At 37.2% G+C, this 17959-nt stretch overlaps 1 protein-coding gene across 1 annotated transcript in view; it reads left to right on the top strand.

The window, feature by feature from the left end:
- LOC112996225 (DNA excision repair protein ERCC-5) overlaps positions 1-17305 on the top strand; it is a 32641-nt gene extending 15336 nt beyond the window's left edge. The window contains exons 12-25 of the mRNA XM_064504214.1: positions 2973-3148; positions 3683-3798; positions 3887-3979; positions 4703-4763; positions 5680-5823; positions 6800-7007; positions 7282-8238; positions 8704-8936; positions 9336-9455; positions 11078-11291; positions 13021-13165; positions 13963-14165; positions 15117-15199; positions 16642-17305. Of these exons, the coding sequence (XP_064360284.1) occupies positions 2973-3148; positions 3683-3798; positions 3887-3979; positions 4703-4763; positions 5680-5823; positions 6800-7007; positions 7282-8238; positions 8704-8936; positions 9336-9455; positions 11078-11291; positions 13021-13165; positions 13963-14165; positions 15117-15199; positions 16642-17187 (3299 nt within the window). The 3' untranslated portion in view covers positions 17188-17305. The remainder of the gene's footprint in view (positions 1-2972; positions 3149-3682; positions 3799-3886; positions 3980-4702; positions 4764-5679; positions 5824-6799; positions 7008-7281; positions 8239-8703; positions 8937-9335; positions 9456-11077; positions 11292-13020; positions 13166-13962; positions 14166-15116; positions 15200-16641) is intronic.
- Positions 17306-17959: the final 654 nt, after the last annotated feature.

The following is a 17959-nucleotide window of genomic DNA, read 5'->3' as shown; positions in this document are numbered from 1 at the left end:
TTAGCTGGGAGCCTATAGGAGATGGGGAGGATAGCCCAATGGCAGGAAAAGCTTCAGGATGGACATTCCTTACTATTTTTGTTTTGTGGTTATGGTAGCTGAATTCTTACTCTGGAACCTCTTGAGAGCACTGATTCACCTAACACTTACTACAAGCTTGTAAAATACAGTTTTAAAAAAAGTTGCAATTACCATTAGCCAAATGAACTAGCTGAACACTGTGTTCTGTTGGCAGTTCTTTTTCTTGCTCAATCTTAAAACTCCAGTCAAACTTTTATGCTGCTCCTTTAATTTGTATGAAGGTGATGCAAATGCCGAAAACTGTTGGCAGTCCTGATGATATACCTCTAGGCCAGCAGACAACTTAAGTTTTTCAGGTGTCCGTGTGCGGTCCTTTCTTTATTTGAAGGTTTATATAATTGTTTGCCGAATTACATCTCAGCAATTTTGACTTTCTGTGTACAAACGTTCATACCTGCCCAAGGATTAGGTTTTTTGACATAAAAAATGTCATGGAATGCAGGGGTTTTGTAGCTTGCTGCTTTTGTTAACCAAAAATGGGAGACTTTTAGACTTTTGTTCACTCAATAAAATCTGTTTTCTATTTTGTTGTTTTTTGTTTTTGTTTTTTTTTCTTGGGAGCAATGACTTTACATTCAGTGAAGATTTTGGTGTTAGGTGACTGAAGGATCAGAGTCGCAACCCCTGCTCAGCTAAGTAATCCTGCTGGTGGTGCGCAGGTGCGACCACTCGGGTGTGCAACCTCTGTGACTTAACCTCTAATACCTATCTGGCCAAAGTCTGTAGGCTAATGACTGAGCAAAGACGGTAGCTTTTGAAAACGCAGGCATTTTTTTAAACGAGCTATCTTCACGCTTCATTTTTGCAAGCTGAATTTGTGCCGAGGACACAAATCTCCTGCGGGCCAGGTCCCTGAGGCGCCCGGGAACTACACTTCCTGGCGGGCAGCGCGGCATGGCGAGAGGCGCGCATGCGTACACGCAGGGGGGAGGCCGCTGGGCGGAAGCGCCCGAAGCCGCCTCGGCGGGGCTGGGAGGGGGCTTCTGCGCGTGAGGGCGCCGCTCCGCTCCCCCGCCCCCTCGGGAACCCTCGCGGGGGGGAGGGGCCCTCCAAGCCCCCCGGCGGGCGGTCGCCGCGCTGCGGTCGCCTCAGCCGCGGGGTGGCGAGCGGCGGCCTCCCACGGGCCTGCGCGACGCCAGCCCGGGAGAGCGCCGTCCCTCAGGAGAGCGTCGGCCGTGGCGCAGCTCGCGGGGAGCGTCAGCCGGGAGGTGCGCTGGCGGCGCGCGGATAAACAGGTCAGCCGCGGCCTTGGCGGCGCGGCCGGTAGCTCGGAGGGGGCGGGCTGCTTTGGAGGGCAAGTGCCGGTGGTGTAAACCCGGCTGGGCGTGAGCGGGGCGGGCGTGGGGGCTCCTGCGCCCGCCGCTGCGCCTGCGGCGGGCGGTCGGGTGGGATCGTCGTGGCGTCTGCGGAGGGGAGAGCTCCAGGGCTCCTGGATCTCTCTGTGGGCAAGCACGGGGCAGCTGTCCTGGTGCACCCGACCGGATTTTCGGGGTTTTCGTGTATTAAAATCAGAAGGAATAAAAACCGCAGAAATCACTTGCAGTGAGGACGGGTCTTTGACTGGAAAGCGTTGCCCTGCATCGTGAAACATGATAGAAGATGCAGCTCTTTTCAGCACTTTTCCTCTTCTGTTAGATCTGCTTAAATATTGTCTGTGTTTAGTTAGCTAGCTGTTACTGTTTTATATCAGTAGTGCTATACGTGAGGTAGAAAGGATAACTCCCTTGCTCTACAGATTTCATAAGCTAGTGGAACAAGGATAATATCTGAGACAAGTCAGTTTACTTTTTTAGTTTGTTTTGATATCTGTTTTCTCTTGATAAGCCTGCTACACAGCTTAAAAAGAATGTGAAAAAGGCTTTTTAATTTTTGATTTTTTTTCCCCAGAGAGCAGATTTTACCATATGTGGTATATTTTCTGTTGTTTGCACAACAAAGCAGAATACTGCTATTTTAAATTTCACATCCATGGTTTGCCTGTGAGAGAGTTGGGGCAGGGACCTTGACTTGCAATTACATGTCTGGCGGGCTGCTTTAACAGCTGTGATTTAATGTAACCCTGCTTCAGTTTTGATGACCTTGATGTGTTTTTTTCTGCTATTTCTATTTGCAGTAGTAATGCATTCGGTTTTCATTAATAAAGTGGATCATATAACCTTTGGATTATATTTGCATTTATTCCTCATAGATTCTCTTCTCTCAGAGGAGCTAAGAAAGGACAATGGGAGTTCAAGGGCTTTGGAAACTGCTTGAATGCACTGGGAGACCTATAAACCCAGAAACACTAGAAGGGAAAATTCTTGCTGTTGGTATCCTTTGAAAGTAAAGCTGATGCACCAAATTTATGAGGGAGTTTATTTTAACTCTTCACTTATTTCTATGTGATTTATTGTGTTTTTCTAAATTCTAAATCATGACAATATTTTGATAACATCTTATGCTTTTTAATATGTGGAGAACAAATCTTGATATTTGTGTATATGAAAAAAATGAAGCTTCTGTCATAGATTTCTTATACAAATGCTAAGCTGTAGGATTTTGTGCTGCTCTCAGAAGGACTATAATATGAAAAAGTTTGAAATGCTTTTGCATCTGCTTTTCTATCGTGCATACATAGTTCAATGCTAGAAAGATATTACCCTTCATTTATTTGTAAATAACTGGGGAGGTAATGTTTGCTGCACAGTTGTTTCATTTTGTTCTTTGCTAAGGATGATAGGGACAAGAATTCTTCTTCAAAGTTCACAAGCATTTGGATAACCTCGGCTTCAATATGCCAACTTAAAACAGTGGGCAAGAGTCCACTTAGTCATATATACACACTCTATAGAAACTGTTAATGTATGTGTAAGATTGCACTTTTTTTTTCTTTTTCTTAACCATTCTTTAAGATATCAGTATTTGGTTGAATCAAGCAATAAAAGGAGCCAGAGATCATCGTGGTAATTCCATACAAAATGCTCACCTCCTCACTCTGTTTCATCGACTCTGCAAGTTACTGTTTTTTCGAATTCGGCCTGTCTTTGTTTTTGATGGAGAGGCACCGCTTCTGAAGAGACAAACCTTGGTATGTAACTTTACTGACTTATTTTATAGCCTATTCTAATATTGCCATGCAAAGATATGTCTGTTGATGCTAAGCAGCCATTTTCAGATTCCTTGAATAGTGCTTGTGCTTCCAAGCCATGACAGTGGATGGCTTGAAATACAGTGCTGTGCAGATGTTTTTGCAATCCCAGTCTCAGTTGGTGCATTCCCCAACAGCTGACTCCCTTTTGATTCACACATTCGGGTTTCCTTTGCATAGAAATCGAATTGCAGAGAGGTAGATGACAGCATAAGTCTTGCTTCAAGAATGGAGCCTGAACACAGCTCTTGCAAGCATTTGTACTCACAAGCTGATAACTAGTCCTGAGTCCCACAGAAACCAGACAGATTTAGAGGATCTGAAGGCTCTGACCCTCACTGATGTAGAATGAGTTAGGAGTCAGCTACAGACTCAGCATACACAATTATAAGAGTAATTCACTGGATGTGTATCTCCAGCATCCAGCAAATGCTGTTTTAGTAAAATTATGTTGCATTAATTTTATGTTCACAGGCTAAGCGAAGACAAAGAAAAGAAGTGGCAGTCAGTGATTCCAGAAAAACTACAGAAAAACTATTGAAAACATTTTTGAAGAGACAAGCTATCAAAACTGCTCTAACAGGCAAAAGGCAAGAATAAAAACTATTTTCCTCTTCTTTATAAGGGGAAGATAAGTTTTTATTTCACTGTTAATCACTTTTAATTTTTTTCCCTAAGCAATGAAGCTTTGCCTAGTATTACACAAGTTCGAAGAGAAGAAATTGATGATATATATGTATTGCCCTCTTTAGAGGAGGAAGAGAAGAATAGGTAAGTAGAATTAAGAAAAATGGCTATAACAAACTCAGATAAAAATATAAAATACTGTTTTTGAAGGTGCTAATAGATCTTTGAATCACGTGTCTCCAAAATATATACAGTATATCTCTTTAATTTATTTCATTTCATTTTCTTATTGGGGAAGTAGGATTATAGGATGCAGAAGCCTTCTAGTTGTTTACTGGAAAGTAAATAACAGAACAAGCTTTCTTACAACAGCCTATAAATTAAATTTCTACCCTGGAATCATCTTTAAGGATGAAAATGCTACCTCACTCTCTCTGGCAATATCTTTACTGCTAAATGAACCTGATTGTTCAAGCTTGGGTAGCTACTGAAGTGTGTGGCAGCTTGCTTGCAGTTTGTGTCTCTTCATTTAGGTAGTGTGGACATGTTTAGCAGAGGTAGACTTCATATGTGCTTGTCAAATTTGTGTCATCTTCTTAAACAAGACTAAGTGGGAACATGGAGCTATCCTTTATAATAGTCTTTGCACATTTTCAGTGTTAACAGATCTGCCCTAAACATAATTTAAATGCTGACCAAGTATCAGGTAATGCTTTTAGACAGCAATAGTTCTCTGAATCTAGATTTAACTGAGCAGTCTGCCTTCTTGCTTTCTGCGCATAGCTTTTTGAGAGAGGGAGAGAGACGAGAAGAAGGGGAGAGAGGAGAGAGAGAGAATCTAGCATCTTTTGTCTCTGTGATTTTTAGCTCAGAAGAGGAAGATGAAAAAGAATGGCAAGAGAGAATGAGTCAAAAGAAGATACTGCAGGTAAATGCATCCTAATTGCCCTGTTATTATGAAATACCCTGTTATTCATGTGTTATGCTTTAAAAAATATTTTTAATAGTGTTTGGAGGTATAAATCTCAGAATAGCATTACTTGACAAGCAAATTAGTTAATTTTAAGAATTCTGTGAATTCTTACTAATCATAAAATACAAATGTAATTTTCTTCACTGGAGTACAACAGAGTAGGAATACCCCGGAGTGTTTTTTTTTTCCCCTCTGGCTATTTTTTCTGGACATGTGAAGAAAACAAACATTGTTTTTTGCAATGGCAAAAGATAACAGAATGCACATATGTATGCAAAAGTAAGACAGCATATTTAACAGAACTCCAATGCAACACTTCAATTCTTTTTTTCATATATAAATTCTGTTTCCTTTTGATGCACTGGGATCTCATGGGAAAAGGAGAAAATAAAAATAATTAATACATCTAGCAGAATATCTTTGTGAACAGTAAAGTTGTTATTTTTGCTTTCATGCAGTCACCAAAGTAAATAAAATAAAGAAAAAATTCTCTTGGAAATATTCTTACTGTTTGAAGTAGTCTGTGTTCGGAAAGAGAAAGTTTTTGGAAGGATAAAAGTTAGAATTACTGAGGCAGTAGGAGCTGCTTCTGTGACTTGTACTAAATATCTTGTTATGTAAAAACTCGTAAGTTTTTAAGTTTAAGTCGTAGTCTCTTTATATATTGTATATCAATAATTATGTAGATTAAACATTTAATTAAATAATAGTTACTTTTTTACAGTTTTCTTCACAGTATAAGAAGTAGCAAAAAGATTTTGTGTTTTTGTTTTTTCTTTAGATTTGGAGCGATGCTGTGGATATTTTCATTTTTATTGTTGATCTGTAATGCAAAGCAAGTGTTTATGTATGTTGTTGTTCATTTTTATAGGAAGAATTACTTGAAAATCCTCATTCTGTAGATATTGAATCAGAAGACTTCAACAGTCTGCCTCCAGAAGTAAAACATGAGATCTTGACTGATATGAAAGAATTTACAAAGCGAAAAAGAACATTATTTGAAGTAATGCCAGAGGTAAAATTTGAAATAGTTTCAAACCATTACAGTGGGGTTACTGTCATTAATGCACATGAAGACTACATAAGAATATCACATCTGGAAAGTTTTAACCCCAGACCTGTTTTACAAGAGGTGTTTGGGAAATTTTGGGGGGGGGGGAATTTTCATGTTTGGGGGGGAAAAAAGGCAAGGTAATAATTCTTAACAGATCCTTCCCAAGGGTGTATGCAGAGTTCTAGCTCCTGATTTCTAGTAAAATTGGCAGACTAAGTCTTTTGGGCAAGAATGGAAATATCATGCTGTGTCTCATGCCTCATCAGTATTATGTCCAACGTTTCAATTGCGAAAACATATTACTGGTGTGGATAAATCATGCAGAAAGAACCGAGCTTGACTTCCAAACCCTCAGTTTGTTAGAGGAGCTGGTAGCTGGGAAAAAGGTGTTTATATTTGTAAATTAAATAGATGTGACACCAAAGCCATTTGGAGATAAACAGGGAATCCTACAATGCTGCTTTTAGAATAGTTTTTCAGAGTGGAGTAAGATTTTTAAAGTGCAATATATTTCTGATCAAATGATAGTTTGTATCAAAGTGTAAGCTAAGAACCATTTTGTGATGGGCAACATCTTAAAACTACCCACACGTGGCTTCTATTATAATTGAGTTGTATTTGAGATGGGGTCCAGCTCTATTAGCCAGGTGATTTTTGTTGGTCAAGTTATTTAGATCTCACTGTATTTAATCAGCATTCAGAATTATTTAGTGATACCTTTTAAAGTTCTGTTGCATATTAACATTTTAATATCACTGCCACTTGGGAATGCAGCAGTCAGTAAAAGACAAATATTCTCTGGTTAAAAGAAATAAGAAAATATTTTTATGAAAGGGCTCTCCAGCACATAGTAAATACACTTGCTTAAAAAAATGCAGTTCATGCCATTTTATTTAAATTGACTTGGATTCTTTTTTTTTTTTTTTTTTTTTTTAAGGAGTCCAATGACTTTTCCCAGTATCAGCTTAGGGGTTTGCTTAAGAAAAGCAACCTCAATCGATACATTGAAAATGTAGAAAAAGAATTGAATGAGCAGCACTCAGGTCAAATCCAAACACAATATGAAAATGAAGGTGGTTTTGTGAAAGAAGTGGAATCTAAGAGGGTAATCTCTGAAGATACTTCTCACTATATCCTAATAAAAGGTGTGCCAGTTCTTCATTTCATAAAACTTCTCATTGGGTATGTGCAGTTTGCAACTGTAAATTTTAGGAAAAACCTGAGTGTTGTTTAGAGATGCATGTACATGATGCTTATGTGGAATATGGGGTATTGGTTAGACATAATTAGCTGTGATAATAAACATGTAGAAAACTGGTTTATTAATCTTTAAATTATGATTTTGATTCTCATTATGTAAAAAGAATATTGGCATAAAGCAGTTATGTATTAAACATTAACAAAAAACTTTTTTTTTAGGTATTCAAGCGAAAGAAGCTACTGGTAGAGATATGGAAACTACTGCGGCACACTCATCAAAAAGGCTAGAATTTACTAAATCTATTAAAATAGTTAATGAATCTCCTGCTAATACAAACCCAGTTGAGTCTGAGAAGTTGCAGACAGAGAAAGATAACAATGGGGTAACAGCACCCCCATCTCCCCAGACTTTGCTTGCTATTCAGGCAGCTATGATGGAAAGCAGCTCAGAAGAGGAACTGGGGGATGAAGTTAAAGGACGATCAAATGTGGACCAACCTAGATCAGAGGAAGGCAGTGTATCTCCGAGAACTCTACAGGCAATTCAGCAAGCTCTGAGTGAGGATGATAAAAGGGAGGAAGTTGTTACCTCTAAAACTGATGGAACGATAACGGAAAGGTCAGAAGTGAAGGATTTTCTCCTTAGTAGTTCAGATGAGGATGATCAGATTCCTAAAGTTACAGAGGGAAATAAATTACCTACATCTACAATTCATTCATCAAACCGAGTGATTATACAAGATACTGAATTTGGCCAGAAGAGTCATGAGTTGGAAAAGGTTCATATTGCACCCGAGGACATCAGTATTTCCAGAACTGGAAGTTATTCTTTTGTTGATGATACTAGAAAAGGAGATGATGATGTAGACAAAGAAGAAAATGGTTCCAAAATGGTCTTAAGTTCTTTGGAAGATAAGAATATAAACATGTCCATGCAGAACCCAAGCCATTCCCCTGCACAGACAAGTACACAAGCTTTGATTCAGGCTGAAACAACAGACCTTTCTAAAAATGGGGAAAACCTTAAAATTTATAAAGATATAGAGGAAGTCATTTCAAAAACAGAAAATAATGTATCTGAGGTACAAAAAGAAGTTAGCCTTTTTCCGGAAGCAGAAGGTCCTGATGAGGAAAGAATAGAAGGGGTATCACCATCTGAAGACAGTGATTCTGATGGTATGTGCTTTTTAATTGTGTATTTGTGTTTATGATTATTCTTGACTCCAGCCAGGGTTAGAAGACTTTTGTGATGAGCAGTTCTGTGAGAAAATAGGGCATTATTACATTGTAGTCAGTTGAAGTCAACCTTTTCTCATAGTAAAAAATGCTTTAAAATTTATGTTTGAGATGAGGAGAAAATCTGAACCATATTTTTCCATGGGTGTTATTCTGTGATGCTGAAATACGAGTATACAAAATGAAAAAGCTGGAAAGCATACTGTTCTGTAGCTTGAACTTCATTAACTGGTATATTAATGGCCAGCCACATGGTTTCTGTAGTTTCGCAGTCCTTATGTCTATTTACTGCACATAGCATCTGTTGCGTGTGAAAAAAACATCACAGCACAAATTAAGAAGAGATTCAAACATTTATTTTTAAACTAGCAGCAAGAAGCTAAACTCTGTATTTTTCTTTTATAGGAAGCTTTGTTGAAGTGGACACTGAAATCAGTAATGCAGCTGAGTTTCCTACTGAATATGATGAGAAACCGGGTGATAAAACAGCACTTACAGAAATGGAGAAAGACAGACATGATATTGTCACCAAGGACATGGTAAAGGAATCTGATGGAGTGCAGCTGGCAAACCATCAGACAGCTGAAAATGAAAATGATGGTAAAGATGCAGTGGATGAGTGGCAAGACATCAGTTTGGTAATTCCTTGTTATTTGTTTTAAGTTAGTAATGAAGTGCTCTGTAGCTAAATGTATATTTTAGGGAAAAGTATCTTACAGCTGCTTACAATAGCTGTGTACTGTTTTATCACTTTCTCATGCATTTGTTTATTTGAATTGTATGAGAAATGATTTTTTTATATATTTTTAAAGATGAGAGTTAGCCATAATTGCTTCAGAGAGAATTTGTAAAGTTTTAGCACTCTGATGAATAGACCTAGTTATGGTCTTTACTGCATTAGAGAAGCTATGACAATTCACAGGTCTGAATTAATGGAGCATATACTCTTAGAATAAATATAATTGGAGACTTAAGTATACTTACGTAAGTAAAGCACTAAATTGTTGTAATGACCAAAACCTTGTTCTATTATTCAGGAAGAACTAGAAGAACTGGAAAATGATCTTTCTGCTGAACAAAATGTGCTACAGGCTCAAAAGCAGCAGCAGGAACGTGTTGCTGCTTCTGTAACAGGACAGATGTTTTTGGAAAGTCAGGTAGTGTTTGTTGAATCATTTTGACATGTTGTGGGATAAGTAGTATTCTCCCCCCTCAGGAGTTAAACATTTTCTCAGAAGCTGTTTGTAATTTTTTTAACTGTAGGTCACCTTTTTCCTCTTAGGTTGTTGTTTTCTTCAGACTGCTTGATTTAAAATGCTGAGAGAAGATTAATCTTCAGTTCCAAGAGTTGGAAAATAACTGTTATAACACTATTAAATATTCATTCATTATGAATGAAAATATTTCCACTTTTTAAGCACCAAACTTTTTGAATTGAATAGGAAATTAAACTCAGCAGTGTAGAATTGGTCTAGTTGAGTTTAGGTAAATTGTGATTTCCCTAGGGATTAAAAGATACAAGTATAAAAGATACCTTTATTGTAACCCAGGTTGATGTCCTAGGAAACTTATTTTAAAGAACTTCACCAGTAATTCCTGTACAAGCCTGTAACTTCTGTTTGAGTATCAGCATTGGGAAGATAACTCAGTCTAATGCAAAGGCTACTGCATTTTAGATTATCCAATCATAAACAATATAATGTGTTGAATTAAGTATAGCCATAAGATAGTAGACAAGTGGTGGATCTGTGACATAATACATTTATTCTAAGGAATATATAAGTGTTCATATTTTCTTTGAATGAAAGGGATAGTTTGGATGTCATTAAGATGACTGAATTTTTTATTTTCTACATTAAGTGTGTGCTCATACTTTTATTTTCAGATGATTTTTTTAAAGACCACTAACTTACACTTCTGTAGTATTATATACCATATAATGGTAGATAGGCCATTATAGTTGTAAGTCTTTTGACCTCGTGCTTTTACTCTTTATTACAATGAAAGTTTTAAGTCATCTCTTTCAAAGTTGACTCTGTTAGGGCACAAAAAACAGTTTTTGCAGTGAAAAAAAGACCCCTTATATATATTTTTTTTAAATAAAAACTTTACACCTAGGTTTTGCAGTGGTTATTACATCCAAATTGGGAGCAGAATAAGTGGAAAGCATAATTCATGGAGATGAAGTAATTCAGAATTGTATAACCGGCATTAGTATGTAAACCTAGTGCATGTGGGATATCTAACTGAGGTTAAGTAACATATTCCATAAAAGCAGGTTGTGTGAAGCATATCCAAACACATGTATATCAAAACACCATCCAAAGGATGGCTAGTCTGCCCACTGTTTGTTGCCTGATGTGTGGGTTTCATACTTTTGTTACCATTTTCAGTGCTAAAATGTTACTGACTTTTTTTGCCTGAATCTTTCTTTCATGCATCCTACGTCACTGTAATGCATGAACTTTTCTCCGTGTTAAATCAGTAGTGGTTATGGAAAGCAAAATACTTGAATATTCTTGCATAATTAAAACAGCAGATTCTCAAATTGTAGTAATAGCATGGTCAAATAGTGCTTGACTTGCATGGCATTATCTGCCTGAGATCAGTAAGTGGGATTTCCCCCTTGACTTAGCAGTGTTTAGTGCTTTTCAGTGGAAATTTGCTGTGAAAGATTAAACACCTCCCAAGTGTGAAACTAGCAGTTCTGAGTCAAGCAGAAGTATATTAGAAGCTCATTTCTCAGGTGAAATACTAACTGTTTTCTTCCATCCTACAGGAGCTTCTCCGTCTGTTTGGCATTCCGTATATTGAAGCTCCAATGGAAGCAGAGGCACAGTGTGCTATCTTGGACCTTACTGATCAGACCTCTGGGACAATCACCGATGATAGTGATGTTTGGTTATTTGGTGCACGACATGTTTATAAAAATTTCTTCACTCAGAACAAATACGTGGAATATTATCAGTATGTTGATTTTCAAAACCAGCTAGGTAAGGCTCAGATATTAGTGTGTTAGACAGACTCTTTGATAAGACTGCTTTTACCTGTATCTTTTTGAAGATGAATTTCCTATGGAATTTCATGTAATCATTATGATGATGTCTGTTCTTTAGAGAGGACATGCAATTGGGTTGTTGGTTTTACTACCAGATGACCTATCTGAATTGCAGCTACTAGTCGCACCTGCATTTAGTACACTTAAGTTAGTGTGATCATAATCAAGACTGGAAGTATGAACTGTGGTATCGGTTTCTGGGTAGATGTCAGTATGACTTTTCTGACATGGTGAGAAAATGATTTTCTGATAAATAATGTCATCATATTGTAATCTTCTGTAAATAGAAGTTTATTTTTGACATACTGACTCATACTGTATTAGAAAGGGATCCAGTGTGTTTATACACTCTGCAGAAAGTAGAAGGAAATTTTTTAATATCGACAAGATTTTTACTTCTTTCTTCTTGTTCTTGTTCTAATCTAATCAAATTGTTGCTAGTTGAACTATTAAGCTTCAGTGTCATATAGTGTATTAAAGAAAATAATAGCAAATTCTAATTTTTCCTCATGTTTTGTTTAGGCAGGAGAGATAAAGTCAGTTTTGAAATTCCTGAGCAAAGTAGGGTTATGGACTTTGAAATAATATTTTAATTCCTTCAGCATGTAAAATGTCACAGTTCATGATAACTGATTCACAATTTGTGAAATGGAATTTCACAAATTTCATTTTTATGTGATAAAAAATAATTACATGTGTTTGCTTTCTTTTCCCAGCAAATTGGATGAAACCAGTGTAGCTTGCCTGGGGGGGCAGGGCGCAGAGTGCTCTAAAAGCTCCTGTGATTTTAGCTGTTGTTATGGTAGTAAACCAGTGTTTTTCTTTTGTTTGTTTTGTTTTAAAAAATGGTCACCATCTGTCTTGGTGTCATGTCCCTCTGCAGAGTTCCTGCTGCTCCCTTTCCATGTATTGGACAATTTTTCTTTCCTAACAGTTGGTGGATATCCTTACTAGCGTTCAGGTGGTCTTGTTTTGCATGTATAGACACACTTCCCTCCTTTTCTTCACTGAAATAATTTTTTGGTCTGAAGTCCTGAAGCTAGTCCCTAAGAATCAGTCTGGTTGCCTCATATCTTACAACGTAGTAAGTAGAAGTGGTCAGCTGGGTTCTTCCTTCTTTCTAGTTGTTTCACAGGCACTTTTGATCTATAAGAATAACTACAGTAACATAGAGAAAATGACATGCAGTTTGGGAACACTTTTAAGAAACAGAGTCATGAATATTATGGACTAGAGCTCAAAACTGGGGATGGGGGAATGCTTTAATTTCTGATTCAGGAGTTATTAAATTCAGGTCAGCATTAGATGAGAACTGAACTGTAACTGCAGAAGTATATGTCAAGTAATCTCTTAGCTTTCAAAGGCCTGGTGTTTGGGGAAATCTAGGTTTCTACATTGTAACATTTTAATTTTGGCATCATTGTAGTTGCACAAGTTACCATATTTTAGTACAGTTACTGGTGCTTGGACTAGCATAGCATATTGAGGCTGCTCCAGAAAGTAATTTAGCGAATTCTGATGTTGAATAAAGTGTAATTTTATACAGTTAATGCCTATATGTACCTTTTGTTGTTTGTCTTTCAGATAATATACTTTGGTTAATTTGTAAAAGAATAGAGGCTGAATACGCTAGGTCTACTTGTTTTTTGGGCTTTCTTTTACAGGGTTGGATCGAAGCAAGTTAATTAATTTGGCATACTTGCTTGGGAGTGATTACACTGAAGGCATCCCAAATGTTGGCTTTGTAACAGCAATGGAGATTTTAAATGAATTTCCTGGTCATGGATTGGAACCTCTCTTAAAATTCACGTATGCTGTGTCTGATTTTTTTTTGTTTGTTTTTCCATGATACGAATGCTAGTGAATATATTTTTCTGCTGCTTTACTATGCACCAAAACATGGACAAAATTAAGGAGGCTAAGTTAATTATAAAATACGTGATTCCATTATGTCACTGTTTGAAATGGCTGATAAGTAGGGTGATATGTTGACACAGCAATTGCAACAAAACTAGTTGAGACAATAGAACCACTTCAGAACTGTGCAACTGCATCTGAGTTCATTGCAGAGCTGGATCCCTAGTGCAGTGGAGGTGATTTCTCCCCGAGTTTGTGAGAAGGTGCTCTAGCTTGCTTATAGAGAAAAGACACTTGATGAGTGAGGAGTGGATGTCCTGGAAAGAGACAGACAGGTAGGCTGTGGGGGGAATGGGGTTTGAAGAGCGCCAAGCCAATTTTATTGGCAATGGCAGGGATGGTCAGAAGTTATTTTTTGTTTCAGAAATCCTCCAAAAATGATCATTATGTGTGGAGCATTCTTCTCAAGTGAAACTGAGTTTAGGGCCTTCTGTTTGGCTACTTACGGGGAATCCAGGTGATGTTTGCTACTGTGGCTGCCAGATGGCCGCATTTACTGTATGTGTTTTCTCCTTTCTACCTTTAAATTATATGCCCCTTAGGTCATGTAATTTGGAAATTTCCTACTTTGTCTCATATAGTAATTGAAATAGGGAATCTAATTAAGACTTTTTAAGTTAGCCTGGTAGCTCTTGATGTTCCAAATTTTATTTTATGGATACAAATGAAAGCTTTCCTCTGTTTTTCAGTGAGTGGTGGACTGAAGCTCAGAAGAATAAGAAACTGAGACCTAATCCACATGATACCAAAGTCAAGAAGAAGCTGCGGAACCTGCAACTTTCTTCAGGTTTCCCAAACCCAGCAGTGGCAGAGGCATACCTGAAGCCTGTGGTGGATGAGACAAGGGGTTCGTTCATCTGGGGGAAGCCGGATGTAGAGCAGATCAGAGAATATCCTTTTATGATGTGACAGGATTTACTATTTAAAAGTACTCAGACAACAGTTCATGAGACTAATTCAGTAGAAGAGAGCCAAATTCTTAATGTCTCATTAGTGTGAGAGCCCCCAACTGAGGCTATATGTGCTCTGCTACAATAATACCAACTCTGGAATTGAGAAGAGCGCATCTATGTGTGTATGGCATCCAAATCTGCTCTGCCTTCCTGAGAGGCTGGGCTGCTTCTCTGTGAATGCATAGGGAGTCTCTTAAGTGGACTGACTTAGCTTTGTTGTGATACACTTCTGTAACCATACTGCGCCTGTTTTTACACTTAGCGTGGGATTGTTTGCATGCTCCTGATGTAGCTGTTAGCCATCTTTCACAAGTAGGTTTCAAAACCTGATCAGAATGAGTGACTGACACTGTGCTTTATTCCTAGCTATTATTTACCACATTCCTTGCACTAATGCATTTTTCTTACATCAGTTGCAGCTTGAGCTGCAGTGAATTGTTGAAAAGTAGATGGTGATGCATGCAGAGCTAATATTGTTTTAAACTATAAATGCAATTTCCTGTGTGTATATGTGTGTTTGTGTGCGTGTAAGTGTAAAAATAAGGTTTATTTATAGGTATCGTGTTTTATGGCAGTACTGTGTAGTCAAAAGGAGCTTCACTGAAAGACACTCTTGGAAATGATGGTATTAGAGTTCTATAAATAATAGAAATGTGACATCATGATGAAGACGTGTCGTAATACTGGAACCATCTACATAGGTCAGGTATAATAACTTCTGTTATTTTCTTTTTTTTGTAGTTGAAAAAACTTTCAGCTACAGTAGCTTTTCTGCAGATGTTGGTTATTTGAGAAATTTTCATTTTGTGTGTTTACAGAATACTGGTAATATAAAAAAAATACTAGTTAAAAAAAGCTTTTTTTTTTAAGATCCTTAACTTTCTGTACATTCTGTCAGGATCACTTTGGCTGGTCTAGGACAAAGATAGATGAAGTCCTTTTGCCTGTACTAAAACAGCTGAACTCACAACAGGTAAAGTATAGAACTGTGTGTAGTTTAAGGCTAACCTGAAGACTGTAACAGAAACTTTTTAAAATGAATAACGAGGCTTTAATCTGAAGTGATGCTTAACTAACTTGGGTGAAACTTCACTGTAATTTATGCTTTCGTAATTCAGATAGCCCATACTGTTTGTAAAATAGCCTGTCACTTAGCCATATTTTTTTATTTTAATGTATTTTTAAAAGTCACTAAACTCTCAGTTACAGAGATCTTGTTGTTGTATGATTTGAGTATACTGTGAGGCACTCTACATAATTTCAAAGGTTGTAAATGCAATAGTTGCTTTAAAATCTTTTTATTTATCAAGCATTTATTTCAAGTCCAGATTGCTGTTTGTTCTGCCTTTTGCTGATTATTACAGGTACCTGAAGCACCTTTAATGCCTTTAAAAGACAGTGCCCTATATTTTAAAATAATTTATACAAGTGTGCCTGAGATTTTGGTGAAGTCAGACTGACCATTGAGTACCATCCATAACCTTTGGGGAGAAATGCAGATTGAACTATTGCTGTTGATTGAGCACCCATTTATAATACTACTCCATTTTATAAATAAATATACTGTCAACTTTAATACAATTTAAGAGTGAATAGTGATGCATGCGGTGACACTGTGAAAGTCGGTTGTAAAACTGATGAGCCAAGATCAGATTCTTTTCTCCTTTTGCTATGAGCAAGATAGAAATGTAGTCTAAACCAGCCTTCTAGGTCTCTCCATTAGTCAAAGGAGTGAAAATTACAAAAACTGTAATTAAATCTATATACTTTTAGGTTGATTGGAACATACTTTGCAAGTGTGTCTCAGTGAATTTTTGGGAGAACCCAGGAGACTGGCTTAGTCTATGCTAGGCTGTAGTTGAGTAAAACACATGTCATTGTGTGCGACTACTTCCAGTTCTATTGTTAACCTTTATACTGTAGCAGCCTGTGTTACAAGGCACTTGGGTCAAATTGTAGCATTTTGTTGCACTGGCCTGTGCAAAGTAGGAGGTGCATCTACAGCATTTGCTTAGTAAACTTTCTGTTGTTCTAATAGCTTGCAGCTGAGGATGTGTTTGTAAGGACACACTTAAGAGTACTACAAAAGTATCTCTGTTTTAAGGTTGAAAATAGCAACCGATGTCTAATCATAAGCACAACACAAAGTTTTTAATTTTTCACAGGTATTTGCCCATTACCTGGTTTCTTTAAAGAGCAGTGTAAAGGTTCTTGCTTTAAAGAAGGTAAAACTTGTTGCATAATTTATAGCTATAACTGTGATAATGCATCTTGTAGTCCACATCTATTTAGATGCATATGAATTTCGTTAGTCTTTCTCCTGCTTAATTTAGGATACTGTATAATACAACTTAGATAATATTGAATTCCTGTCAGAAAAAACCCAAAGCTGTTTCATTGCTTTATTTTTGATAGACTCAGCTTCGAATTGATTCATTCTTCAGACTAGCACAGCATGAAAAACAAGCCATTAAGAGCCAGAGACTTCGCCGAGCTGTGACTTGTCTGAAGAGAAAGGAAGAAGAGGAAGAAGCCAATGAAATTCGGGAGGCTACTGCAGTTATGGAGGATGAACTTAAGCAGCATGAGGAAAGGAAAGGGAAAAGTACTGCGGATTGCACAGATCATCAAGTGACAACACATATAAAGAGAAAGAAACATTCAGATTTCAAAAAAGAACGTGTTTATGGAGGTGGTTTTATTGGGAATTTGCATCTTTCAGAAACCTCTAGTGACTCCTCAATAGAGGAACTGGAAAGCAGAGATCCAGACAAGAGCAAGAGGAGGAAAACTGTGTCTCAAGTTGAGACAGCAAACCATAATGAGAAAAAGGGGTACAGTAGCTCAAGTGGTGAGGATGAAGAGGTGGGAAACCTAGTCATGGTGACCGCCAAACCTGTGTTTGAGGGCAAAAAACTTAAATCACGGAGTAAGAGAGGAAGAAACAAGAAAAAGTCTTAAAAAAAAAAAAAGATAGTCTTAAAGAGACTGTGTGTGGGTGGGTTTTATGACTTAAACTTTGTAAATATTCTAATGAATTTTCTGATAGAAAAACAATAAATTATCCCTATTCATCATGCATTTGTGTTACCTTGTCTTTTTGTCCAGAATTTATGTAGGAGTGATTTTAAACAATGAAAAAACTATTTTAGTACAATTACTCAAAAAGCCCTAGATTGAGCTTGGTAAAAGTTTTCTTTTTGAGATCGTAAAATTGAGCCAAAAAGTGACTTGCATTCATTTGCCCTTTAACAGAAGTGGAAAAAAATCACGTGCAGTCTGTTGCTTCCTTAACATCAAACTTGAACGAAACCTTGAAAGTGACTTACAGAATTTCCAGGTACAGAGAGAAGGAAAATCAGTTCAATTAGTTTTGTTTTCCTTATTCTCTTCAGTTTGCCTGTCTTTAAATCTTTGTGCTCAAAGTAATGTTGCATATTGAATCATTCATGATACAACATAAGGCCTTATAAAATCTCATGGACTATAGTACAGTGCAGTACATTCTTATGTAATTGGAGATGGAATAATTGCTTATGCTCTGAATATAGATGTCATGTTTCTAGACTTGGAGTTATATAAGCATGTCCAAAATCAGAATTTGTCAGCTGAAATGATGTTCAGCAGTAGTATAGATTTTTTTTTTTTTTTTAATTCCCTTAGATCTCACCTTAGAACACTTATCACTGGGCATAATCTGGATTCTGTCAGTCTGATTTTTCTGATTTTTTTT

This window comes from Dromaius novaehollandiae, chromosome 1, assembly GCF_036370855.1.
Source record: "Dromaius novaehollandiae isolate bDroNov1 chromosome 1, bDroNov1.hap1, whole genome shotgun sequence".
NCBI lineage: Eukaryota > Metazoa > Chordata > Aves > Casuariiformes > Dromaiidae > Dromaius > Dromaius novaehollandiae.
The sequence above is the reverse complement of the archived record's forward strand: the minus strand, read 5'-3'. Positions and strand labels throughout refer to the sequence as shown.